General features: G+C 34.7%; 1 protein-coding gene across 1 annotated transcript in view; it reads right to left on the bottom strand.

The window, feature by feature from the left end:
• NAA16 (N-alpha-acetyltransferase 16, NatA auxiliary subunit) overlaps positions 1-13603 on the bottom strand; it is a 60988-nt gene that overhangs the window by 31692 nt on the left and 15693 nt on the right. The window contains exons 5-8 of the mRNA XM_021530813.4: positions 12734-12868; positions 6919-7072; positions 5277-5396; positions 3136-3231 (exon numbers count right to left, since the gene is read on the bottom strand). Coding sequence (XP_021386488.1) covers positions 3136-3231; positions 5277-5396; positions 6919-7072; positions 12734-12868 — 505 coding nt within the window. The remainder of the gene's footprint in view (positions 1-3135; positions 3232-5276; positions 5397-6918; positions 7073-12733; positions 12869-13603) is intronic.

Here is a 13603-nt window from a genome sequence, read left to right as displayed (position 1 = left end):
ACACCCTATAATATTAAGAATAGCAATGGAGCAAATAATTGGAGGTTTTTATGAGTAAGTTAGACAAATATGTGTTAGGAGTAGTGGAGATATAAAGTATCCTGATTCGAGGAAAAAGGATGGATGAAATTAATCCTTTGCTACTCTTCTAGTCCTATTTTTATTAGTAGGACACGACTTGTGATATGATTGTTTCTGGAATTGAAAACAAGACTTATTGTTTCAGAAACATAAGCTCCATATCAGAATCACCTGTATCAAAATATACTTTAGGAAGCTAAAAATCTGATCCAATTATATTTCCAGTTAAAAACTACAATATTTGCAGTAAGTACTACCTTTCTAAGAAATTATGTTAAAAAAAAAAAAAAGAAAAAAAGAAAAAGCAGTACTTCAAACAGCAGACCTCCAGCCAGGAAAATAGCTAGTTTTAATTGTTTTTTCCTATGATGAAAGTGATTGTTTACAGTGGGGTGGGGGGGCCTGGAGGGAGTGGTGGGTGTTGTTTGGTTGGGGGTTTTACTATTATTTTTTATTGACTTTGTTTACTTTGCATATAGGGATGAACTTCTTCCACACTTCAGTGCCTCCTTTATTTTGGACTTTTCTAACTATCTCAACAAGGAAGTACCACACTTCATGTAATACTAAGATTCACCCATAAAACTGACAAAACTGTTGAAATAAACTTAACGTCAATAAGAACACATTAAAATTTCATTAACAGTTTTTTTTAGATATTCAGAAAATGCAGACACTACTGCTTCGTATACAACATTTTCATTTACGTCTACAAATTCTCGATTGTCCTACACTTACTGTTATCAGCAGTGTTGCTAATACTGAGACTAATGAAAGTACTTCATGTTCTCACCTCGCTGTACTAAATCAAACTGTATATAGATGCTGTATATATATAACTGGACTGTAAGCACATGCTTTATTACAGATGGAATAATTAAAATGTGTTGTCTCACAGTACAGAAATTCCCCTATATAAAGAAAAAAATCCATCTCAGTTTCTCCTGCTGAATTCTTCTAATTTTTTATCTTGCTGAAGAATCATAATTTAGAATTTAGGAAAGCAAGATTCAAGTGTCCATTAAATACCTATTTACTTACAGAAAACAACAGTTTTAAAACAAAGTAAAAAAAATTAAAAGGCACACAGCTGGGCACCCAGCTATGACAAGAAGCAGAGTTACAATTTAGTCTGAGGCACACACCTTACCACAAGAGCATAAACAAATATAAAAATGCATGCACACACACTTGATCAGTAAAATTGATGGTAACAGCCTTCCTCCATAAAGGTGGTTTCCAGCTCAATCAAGGAGCTGATTTGTTTCAAATACAAGGTTAGGATTCAATGCACAGCAAGGTCTGGACAATAACTTGTCCTTTTAGCATAAGCCTGGATTTAAGAGTAGTTGATTTTTTTAAGAGCAATTTAATTCTGAATCAAACAGTGACAGCTGTAACTGGTCAGTGACCACACTAGAACAGTAACTGCATTTAACCAGAAGTTCTGTCCTCTTGAAACTTGCCAACATTTTTCTGCAAAGGTGTTCCTTTCTACACCTTCACAGTCTCGCTATAAAATTTCAACCAAAAGAAATTCTTGTCTCCTGTACTTGTAAGCACAAAATCATTTATTAAATAGATTAATCTCTACAGGATCAAAAACAGTCCTATACATTCATGCCTGATAGGCTAAATAATAAGTTAGCAGAAAGACATTTAAATTTTGAAAAAATTCTGATTTGTTATAAAATGCTACAGAAAGTAGCCAAGATATTTTTCTTGTCCAATCTAATAATGGATTTTGCTTTCATTTACCCTATTGTTACAGCATGAGCAACTAATTCTTGTTACTATATATTATTTCTACTTAAACAAACATAGGCTGTGAAACTACACTGTCAGGTGTAAGGTCACCTAGAGAAAAACACACAGTGAAATGAAGTCAACAGCAAAACACACTATTAATAAAGATATAGGAAAGTGTTTTGCAGGCTATTTTGTTTGCTGTGTTACCATTACAGTTTTATTACATTAAAAAAAAAATCCATTACTCATCACCCAGCTTTTCAAAAATAGCTGAAATGCCTTAAAATTTGCCCCTGTATCTTCAAATAAACTGAAGGATATAGGATGATAAAAGGCACAAGTGGCAACTTGTTATGAAGCACTTAAAATCTTTTAATTTTATGCAGGAAATGTGTATGCACATTCAGGCACATGGGAAACAACAGGGAAGTGGACTAGATGCTCTGGAACATTTAAAGGTACCAACAATGTGATGCTCAGCAAATGAGCTAAACTAAAAACTAACCTTAAAAATTTAAAAGCATGAGGAGTTATGTTGGGAATTTGCAGGTGATCTCAACATTATGTACTTGATATCTAGCTTATATACTTTCCAAAAGTCTTCTACTGGAATTTCAGCAGCTAGACACTAACTATATATTTTTATAGCATTTACCATTTAATGTAGTCTCCTTCCTTCTGCTTTAGAAGAGCTCAGCTTTCTATTTTAGCATATACACATTTTCCTTCCAAAACTGAGCATATTTGTGCAGCATATTTCAAAACAAATTTTGAAACTGAAAAGTCACAAAGAACTTTGCTATAAAATGAAATAATTTGGGCTACATTACACTGCAGATATTTTTCTTACTTATCAAATTAGTAGCACAAAGGCAGTCTTTGTTGTCCAATTAAATTCTAATGGCTCTACAAGAAAGTATGTGTACATTTTTATAGCAAAAGTATGCATATTATGCATTGAATTAAAACGTACTATACCCTACGTTTTAACTCACAATTCTTAACTTGCAGAAAGATTATGTATAGAAATTCCTACAATCTACATATCATTCTATACTGTAGTTTTATCAACACAAATTCTACATAGCTCATATAATCATATTTAAGAGTATGAAGCTTTTTTTTCAACTCCTAAAACAAAAGAATTATGTCTCATCCAAGAGAAATGCATACATTTGATTTGTCTACATGTTCAAGTAGGTATTAAATGCAAAGTAGGTTTTAAATACACATTAAACAGCCTGATGAAAACTGCAGAAAAAAAATAGGAAAAAAACTATTACAGACAGATATGCAACTTGTTACCTGAAACAAAGTTTAAAGGTAATCTTCTAGGTGACACTGCTCTGGGATGTCTTTTACTAACTTCTTCATAAATCTGAAGCCTCTCTTCTAAAGTGCCTATTATCAGCAAATACAATAGATGTAAGTAACAGACATAAAAACCTATTCTTTTAAAGACTTTAAATTGAGCTAGACCCCTTGTGTGGATTTGGAGCAATTTAAACAGTTCATGTTACTTTTTCCTGTTAATCATAAACAAAAACTGTACTGAGAACACATTGTATATACAATATACAGCTACCAGTATTAATCACTCTAAGGATAAACTGTAAACAGGACCATTACCTTGCACATTCAATCACACAGAGCTGGAGTTTGGTTTCTTTCAGTTCAGTGTTGTTCAGACCCATCCACACATTGTATTACATTCATAGCTTCAATTAACCGTTTTTTCACTATGCATTCATTTCAGACACACTTAGCATTCACAGAAACATGTTGTATTTCTAAACCACAGGTATACAGATAGCACACTATACAAGTATGCCTCTATTATAGGTCCTCTGGTGACAGCAAAACCAGGGTACAATACTGCCAGTAAGTACTGAGCACCAAAACTATACCTTAATGTTTAACAAAAATAAAGCTACTTGATTTTCTGCCCACTCCTCCCCTTTCCCCCATAATATGCTTTGGAGCTCCAATGTGGTTAGAACTTAAATAACACTCATCTTTTGCTTTAAAATGCCATTTTTTATATAAATAAAATCGATTTTGCTTAAATATTAAATTCAAACAATTTAAAACTGAGTGTACAGATAAAGGGTACAATTCGTATGTTTTAAATATATCTGTTTTCCTTTAATAAGAAAACCAGTTTATCTTGTCACTGAGCTCAGATGTTGGGGAAGGGGGGGGAATCTATTACCCAGTGTCTCCAACAGATGTAGAGTTATAAAAATAATACTAAAATATTGTTTGGACTGGAACTAAAGCATATAAAAGCCCTAATTGAAGTCACAAGTTGGAGCTCCAGAACTTACCATGGGGGAGGAAATAGTCCTAAGACCACCTAAAAAATAAAGTAGCATTATTAGTTTTATAGAATTAGTACAGTTTTAGTCTACATAGGATTTTAGTATGTCAAAATCTACGGGACTGGTTCTTTGTTAAAAACTACATGCATTCGTCAACATATTTGCTGTATCATCAGAGAGAATAACTGAGTTCCTGGGTAGTCTGATTTCTGAGATAATGCTGACTATATGTAACAAATGAAATAATTTTCACTACCCAATCACTACCTGTATTCTCAGAGCTCATGAGATCTTATGGCAAAACTTCCTAGAAGAAAGTTGGTTGCAAAATGTAATGCAGCTATAACATCTACAAATAATATAATTGTGAGCTTATGATTTATGATGTCATCAGAATAATTCCAATAAACTTTCACTAATTAGTGGAAAAACTAAATGCAAAGAAGCCATTTCTGTGTAAATGTAAACACTCCGGAAAGTTATCAGTGCGAAAGACTGAACATAGCATAAACAGTTGCAATAATGTACTTTTGAAAAATGAGCTATTTTTTCTGGAAAAACACAATAGCAGAAATGTGAACTGGCATTGGAGTAACAAAGGTTTTAACATGTTTATCACCTTTACCTTCTAAAGTGACAACTTAAAAAAAAAAGGAAAAAAACCATATTTTTTTCAGATAGGCTATCTTAAAAGGTCATCCTAAATAGATATTTGAGTATTTCCTACATGCCCCTAGAAAGAGATACCAACTAAACAAGTTTCAAAATCACAATTTTATGTTGTGGCATATGATAGCAGTTAAAATCAACTACTAGACAGGAATTAATAGCCATTTGGTTTCCAAGTTCACATGTGGAAGAGGAATGTTCTTCATATAAGCATCTTAGTAAATACCACCCTTAATTCCAAGAAGATAAATACTTGGTGTTGATATTTTCAAGTATCCAAGTTTTTCAGTGAACATTTTAAAAATGAAAGAACATACTACATAATCAAAATCAGAAGCTACATAACTTTCTGCCAAGTAGAACTTTCTAATCTAAAAGCAGTACCATATCAAACAGGAGTTCTAAGTGTATCTTGTATCATACATATTTTCACTGTATCTGTGTAGCTTAACTTACTGGGTTGTAGGGCCTTTTCCAAGCCTTCATAATAATACCAGTTTTCTGCATTACGCTCAATTAACTCTTTGTATACTTCACCAGCTTCTTTCAGTCTTCCTAACTTGAGTAACATCTCTCCTAGAAACAACACAGTGCATAACTATGAATTACATCAGAAAACACTTGTGAGTAAAGTTTACAACACTAGATATATAGAATTGTTCTTAAGCATACACAGATTCTTAAAAAGAGACCTTCTTTTCCCAAAGGCATTTGCTGTTTGTTATAAATGCTACTTGAAGCTAACCACATACAGAGTTCAGAACATTCATCACTTGTGAAAACAAAGAGGCTACCTGAATATCTGTATCTGAGTATTTAAAATAGCTATTGACAATATCAAATAAACAAGCAACTCCTCCTTCCAGGACTTCATCACAGAACTAGATCAGATTATCAAGCTGTTCACTCAAGCACATTTTTCACATCAACGAATCAGTTTTTAACTCATTAAATCACACTGGTTTCCTACTAAGTAAATTGTTCTACCAAGTCTAGCTTGAAGGGAGTTAATTTTCTTTATAGCAGTTTATGCTGGGCTGTATTTTGGGATTTGTGACTAAATGTTGATAAATACACCAACATTTCCACCACTAGTAAGCAGTACTTGTAGACCATCAAGGTTTGTCTTTGTACTTTTTGGCAGAGTCCCCACCCTGCCACCCAGCAAGTAGACTTTGCAGGGTGGACAAGAAGGCAGGAATGGACACAACCTGGACAGCTGATCCAAATTGGCTGAAGAGATACTTTATGCTGTTCAGTTTCACACTAAGCAACAAAAATTAAGGAGGAGTGTTGGGTTAGGTAGCCATTGCCTGCAGACTAGCTGAGCATCAGTCTGTGGGAAGTGTATAGGGACTGCAGAAGTCGAGGAACTGGGTTTGATTTTCCTTCCTTCCTCTTCCATCACTCAAGCTATTTTAATGTCAATACATAAGTTCTGTTCCTTTTGTTCTTCCTAGTCCCTCCTGATTTGACAAGCAAGGCTGGATAAAGTAAGTAGGCAGCTGTGTGGGGCTTATCCCACTGGTCTGGGTCAGCCCACCACAACTGTGCAAGGAGTAGATGAAGAACACATGCCATTACTCACACATATTCAAAATTCAGTAATAGCACTTTAAATGCACAAAATAACAGAGTTATTTTTAACCAAAAAAGTCAACTTCAGTAAGCAAGTGCATTAGGAAGCTTGAAAAGGAAACAAGAACTTGATACTTCAATCAAAAAAAAGAAAAATTTGTGTTTGTACTTCAAACAGTATTCTTTATGAAGTTATTTTTCATAAGATTAAAACTAGGTCATAATAGTTCTGATATATGGAAAGCATCTCTAGTATACTAACAATCTCTGAGATTCCCTCTATCCCTGTGTCAACCCAAGATAGACCACCTGCATCCACTACCAAATTTGGTAGGAAAAGTTATTTACTTGTGTACAAAATCGTAAATCTGTTAGTACCAGCTTTCCTATAGTAATTGTTACAAGTAAATTAAAGACTTTACATGCTGTATTTTCTTCCTTTAGCTGCTTTATTGTGTCTTAAAGCTATTAGCGAAAATTTCTAACAAAATTAGGCAAGGGAAGAATAAAAGTTACTTACCTTTGATTTCTTCTACTATTAATTTATCACATATTTGCTTTTCATATGTCTCTATATGTTCTAAAGACTCCTGAAAAAGATCTGCCTCTCTCATCACTTGATTCTGATATAAAATCAGTTCACTATATTCATAATCTATTTTATTAGGAGGAACCTGCAGGGGGGAAGAAAACAACATATCAGTTGACATTTACCTTTACCTCAAATGTATGCAGTATTACAGAATAAAAGATTTAAGCTATGGAACCAGGTCTATTTATATACACCATCTAAACATTCAAGATGTAAAGCTTCCATTACTCATAATCAAATCAAATTCATTTAAGGACATCCATTGTAGTTAGGATTTCTTCTAAAATGTTTTCTCTTTTTTTTATCACCATGGCAAGCTAATTAAAAACTGAATTATATGAGACAAAGCAAAAATCTATTTTCTTTCTGAAGCACTTATGCACTCCACAACAACTTTGACATAAATTCTACAGCACATGGCTGGGGTCTAACAGCATTATTTCCAGTATACCAGAGTTCTGGATCAAACTATTTCCAAGACAAATGACCCATTCATGGCTTGACAACTGGAATTTTTCAGACAGAAAACTTACACATTTACACTAGTTCTCTCTAATCACGTGTTCTCTGTACTAACCTTCAATTTCCCAGAAAATACAGTGCACAACCATACAGAACTTTTCAAGCAACAGATTATTTTTAGGTCCGCCTGCAGTTGCAAACCTAGGACTTTCCAGAGGCTACAGTACAACTAGTGATTCATCCACCTTGCAGTGCTACAATAGCCAAGGAAGCAGGATGACACTGAAAATTATTCCTTTCAGAGATAACTCCCTAAGGCGGATTTAGGCAATGTAAAGTCTTGCCAGAGTTATAGTAATTCTTTTCATATTAAATGCTCTTCACTAATATACAAAACATACTCCAATTGCAAGAATGTTAGAGAGCAAATGCGATCCCCAGAAAATGCCCAGGAGATAAATAAAACTATATGACATGTACTGTTCCAACAGAAATTGAGAGAGACTTATAATCTAACATGATTTTTTACATAATAAAAGATGAGAAGCAGTTGAGCTTCAACAATGTAAAGATATTTTTCCCTGTGACACTACATACTTGGTTTCCTCCTGAGCAACCAACACTTCAAAGTCACATCGGTCACTAAACAGTTGACTATTATTTTCTGTTCCCTAAAAAAGCTTTTCCTTGGTCTTTAAAAAGACAAATTACTTAAGAGAAAACAACACAAATAACCAAAACATTACACTGGCTGAAAGGAACTTTCTTATTAAGAATACTATCCTAAACCACTACTTCAAGCCCTTCCTGAAGCACAAACTGATTCTATAGGATTTAACATTTGCGATTATGTGCTCTTCAGATTCTGAGAACCAACTTTTACAGTATTGTTGGGCATTTTTAGAAATACTTGCTTTTATATATAAGTGGTCTGAAAGATAGTATAGCTAAATAAAATACTGTAAAAATCTGACAATGAATATTACTATGAAAATATCATTCAAGCACATTTTTAGTAGCTAATACAGTATAGCAAATGATCACTAATGGAACAAGACTATACCTTACGCAAACTAGTCAGCACCTAGCATGAAATTCTATACACTTTTCAAAGTAGCTCTTATCTACAGCTCCACTTCCATTTCCACTTTTGCTCGATTTTTAGTCTATATCACCCACTAGAAATCACTAAAAAAAAAAAAATTGTTACCAGGAAAGCATTTTAACTGCTTCACAGAATGGACTCATGAAACACGGGTTGAGCATTAAGCAGGTCTTATCCTTACTGCAATACCATGGAACCAAACTGCAGAGCATCAAATTAGTTCTTTCTCTTTCTCTTTCACCTCCTCCTAAAAATATCTTTTCCTCCAATACACATATCTAAATTCCAAATTCCACAAGTAGCACAGCTTTTTTGGCACATCATGAATTGGTTTTAGGTCTTCGAAACACAGACTACCCAAAAACCCATTAAAAATATATACACAATACACAAATAGATATCAATGGACCTCCTCGTGGGTGTTTTGGCTCAGCAGGGTAACAAAAAAAACCAAGAAAACCCACAGCAACCAAAAAAAAAAACCAAAAAACCCAACAAAACAAATTATTCTTACACAGAGTACATCCACCAGAAAGATACTGCACTATCACTCCATTTAAAAAGTTATTTTTAAAAGTAATTTTAAGAAAAGTCTGTTTTCAAAGATACTTTGACATCTCAGTTTAATGAAGATTTAAATCTAATTCATCAGAAGGCAAGCAGTTCACAACCCCCGTAGTTAATCAGAATAATCAGATTGTTTTATAAAGAATAAGATACTCTATAACGACAATGTCCACACCAATGTTATTGCTGTTCAATACATCTTTACTCCTCCCTCCCCCTAGAAGAGTTATGATTCTTCCACAGAAGATGTCCAACTTTCTCCTGAACAAAATTCTGCTGTTTCAGAATAATTTTTTTCCTCTCCACCTGGACCAAAGAAAGATCAAATTTTCACCACAGGTCCCCTAACAACTGTCACTGAAAGAATGTGACAAGATGCAGCCAAAACATACCTAAGAGCAGACCCCCAAAACTCCAGAGGTTTTCTGTCCATATCTGTATTTGTGGGCCTGATGTGAAAATTAGGAATAAAATAAAAAATTAAGAATAAAAAATTGTTCTGGAAAAGAAGAAAGGAAAAATGGGACATATAACAGTAAAACAAATTGCATAGTTGTTTTACACCTTGGTTCCCAAAATTTTAATTCTGAACTGACTCTTATATAATTTTGACTTAACTTGGGACAGCACGAGCTGTTACATTTCCTGCAGTGATGTCTACCTTTAACCTCATAACCTGGTTTTGACTGAAATATTGTGCATCTGGCCAATTTACAGCTTTCAGATGACAGCCAACATTGATCTTAATACACTAAGAGAAGAGTCACCATTTCTAGTGATAACTTAGCCACTAGAATAAAACTGTCAAGGATAAAAACCAATTTATCACTTTAATTTGTTGATCAACTTCCTGACAATCTTCAACTTCCTATTCCTTCCTTTATTTTCCCTTCTAAGCCAGCTTACTAGCTATTACTCTTCCCAAACTCAGCATACAGTTTTTACTAATATCACCTAGGTTTTTTTCTGTTTACAGTAAACTAAAAGACTCTCTGCCCTTCAGACAGCTTTCTCTGTAGGCATCTTATCTTGCCATATTATTCTTTTCATTTTCTTTTTTTGACAACAGGCTCATCAATAAGTCTTGAACTCTCAGTAAGGAGTACTTTATGGATAAAATCCCTGCTGTCTGAACTAAAAGAGCATTTTACTTTTCACCCATAAGTTTGGCCTGAGGGACAGTTTTACAGTAAACTAAGTCAGACTAACTGCAGCCTGGATCAACAAAGCAGCTCACTTCCCTCTATTATTCCCCTTCCTCTCTCCCCTCTCACCTCATAGTTATTCAGTTCAGCCAAGCAGTCCTTCCAAAGGGTGATTATCTTTCTGGCACTTAGGCTTCCTGAACCAACCCTCCACAAGTCAGCCAGTGCTGCACAAGGAAGTGGTGTAAGCACACAGGAAACTCAGATTGCTGGTTTTGGCAACAACTTGTAGCTAGATTAGCTGCATTATTTTGTAATACTGCATCTTCAGATATTCATCTACAATCACTAAAATGACAATTCCTTGTTTTTTGGTTTTTTTTGTTTTTTTTTTTTTTTAGTTTTACTACTTGGTCTTGGCTGTTTACATTCATATCTGAAAGGACAGAGCTGCCTGAGTAATTCAAGTAAATAAATATCATCATCCTACATTACCATTATTTCTCAGTTATTATGAGAGCAGCATTTATACAGCATGCTACATTTCTTTGTCAATTCATTAGCATGAATGGTAGACAGTATCAGGCCTAATACAGATTGCCATAAAACTCCTCAAAAACATCCATTTGTTGAAGAGTCCTGCTCGTGAGTCATTTGAAAACCCTTCAGTCTTTTAATCCTCCTTTTAAATTACCACTCTTCTATTGCAGTTATATGCAATAGTCTGTAAAGTCTATCACAGAAGATTATCTATCAAGTTGAGTATATATAAACTACAGGCCAAGAGGGGAGATTTGGGAAGGAAAATAAGCAAGATGTGTATCTCCTTAAAGATCCATGCAATGTCCTGGACTGAATTATTTTAACTGCAGGTCTGAAAAACCCAGACACTGCAAAAAACAGTACATTTAGGGAATATTGTGGAAGAGCCAACGTATGGCAAAACTGAGCTACGAGTTTGCCTGGGCTTTCCTGCCTGTTCTGGACCCAACACATTGATTCTCTCTCCCAGTGTTTGGGGTCCCACCTGGCCTGCACTCATCAGCTAGCACAACAAAGCACAAGACTGTTTCCAAAAGAAATGCAACTAATGTGTTCATACATATTTTTAGTGTTTTGGAGGAGAAAAGACAATGTACCTACTTAACTATCTCTAACAATCCCAAAAAAAGGGGACAGACTTGATGGGGTTAATTTCCCATAAAATTCCTTTAAATACATCCATCTACAGTATTTAAATCTGGCTTAGCCGCTAGACTGCACAGCATATCATGACAGCCCTCAAACAACTGTATTTACACACAACCTTTTAGAAAAGATTATAACACTAACAGTATCACGTCCATTCTCTCCAAGGGGCCAATACCACTACTAAGCTCTGTTAGTCCTTGAAGAACCTCAGTTTCTTAGGCAACATTTGCTGTTTTTCCATCTAATATATATTCTAACTCAAACAGTTATTTTGACACCAATTCAGACTGGATGCTACTGACTCATTTGAAAATGATGACTTCTTGGTTGTCAAACACTCAAAGATGACCCGATTCTGATTAAAACTTATTCTTTTCAGTTTTTACTTAATACTGAAGTTACAGTTCTTTTAAAATATCAAGCTATATACAGGCAGCTTGCAACAACCTTTTTTTGACCATAATATGTGATCAAGACAAGTACTGGTCTCTCCTAGCCATATATTTCATTTCATACACTTAATCCCATATAAAACAACTCAAAAATTATATGAGATTTTTGTTTTAAAAACACAATCTAGAGTCAGGTAATAACTTAATATTTTTACACAGTACTTCCAAGATGCCTCCCCAGTTGACTGGATCTATAAACATGTTCCTTTTTCTTTCCACACTGCAGAATAATCAACATATCCACTCTGTTCTGCTAATTTAGACTTTACAGCTCTGCATTACCACTAACAGAACCAGGGAATAGTCTCTCTCAAAAAAAGGTTCTACTCAGTGATTTTAGGATTGTACCACTTGGTTTACTCAGGTCTCACCAACACCAAGTCTGATCAAAGAATTTTCAGCTACACGTTCATGTTACTCTGAAACCAAGCATTGACTTTAAGTGTACTATATACAGATGCATACAAACCATTGACAATATTTCATTCTTTGTAGAGATGTAATGGCATCCAGACTATGTCAGGAAAAAGGGCAAATGAGCACATCCAAAACATTAAAGTATTTTCTCTAGTTTCACCTACTGTAAAGGGGCAGGATCATTACAGGTTTTCTCTAGCTATAAGTCTCACAAACATTAAGTTAACTATGCATGAGGCTACTCTTATATCTTCAACTCTAATAGTTTATTTCTCAAAGCAGAAAGCTCCACAAATAACAAATATATTCCTAATTCATAATTTATTTCTATTTCCAAAGAATTAACTCCTCAGATTCTATCCCTTATACAATAAGTGTTCTCCTTCCAGACCAGGAAATCTTACCTGCTGGGTTTTCCTAAACTCTTCAAGTAGTTTTAAGGCCATATCATAATCTTTTAGTAAGTGGTATGCAATGGCATATCCAATCCAGGAAGCACGTTGTGTGGGGCGCAGCTGAAGCAGCTGGTATCTTGTCTCCTTCAGTGGAAGAAATGCAATTTTAAAAGAAGAATTTTTAATTAGCAACCTTTGAAATTCTAACAGCATGGCAAAAACCAGTACATTTCTGTTTGATAAATTTGGAGGTTACATTCTAAATACAAAAGTCATGGAACAAAGCATAAGATCTCTTTGTGGAGACACAGAAGGTGCCATTTTCAAGAGCACCTCCTAAGAGCCTAAATTATTTCCAAGACACAGAAGGTGTCATTTTCAAGAGCACCTCCTAAGAGCCTAAATTATTTCCAAAGACAGAGCTTTGAAATCTCAGAAAGCCCCTTCCACCAGGAAGCAGGAGCTCACTGCCACTTAAAGAGTGGCATTCACTGTCATAGGCACAAGGTCCACACACACCACTACAACACTTCTCAGAACTTCTTCCCAAGTCAAATCATATCCCTGGGTCAATTATTCTATTTCCCCTTTGCATTAGCAAATTCAAGGAAATTAACATCCTTAGTAAGGAGACCAACTAATGTGAAGCCCACAGTCCAGTCCTCTATTTCATATGAAACAGATTAATCAGTTCAGCCATTTTGAAAGTACTCACTGTTTTTGGACAAATTTTAAGGTTTTATTTATAATAATCATCACTGGGATTCCAGAATCAGTCATCATGGGGCAAGTTACCTACATACTAACAAGAAATGTGATAGTGTATTTTTTACCAAAAACAACTTCAGCATTTGCATGCAAAACACAGTTTGCAGAGCT

The sequence above is a fragment of the Lonchura striata genome, chromosome 1 (genome assembly GCF_050655825.1).
Source record: "Lonchura striata isolate lonStrDom1 chromosome 1, ASM5065582v1, whole genome shotgun sequence".
NCBI lineage: Eukaryota > Metazoa > Chordata > Aves > Passeriformes > Estrildidae > Lonchura > Lonchura striata.
This window is presented reverse-complemented; position numbering and strand designations above follow the sequence as displayed.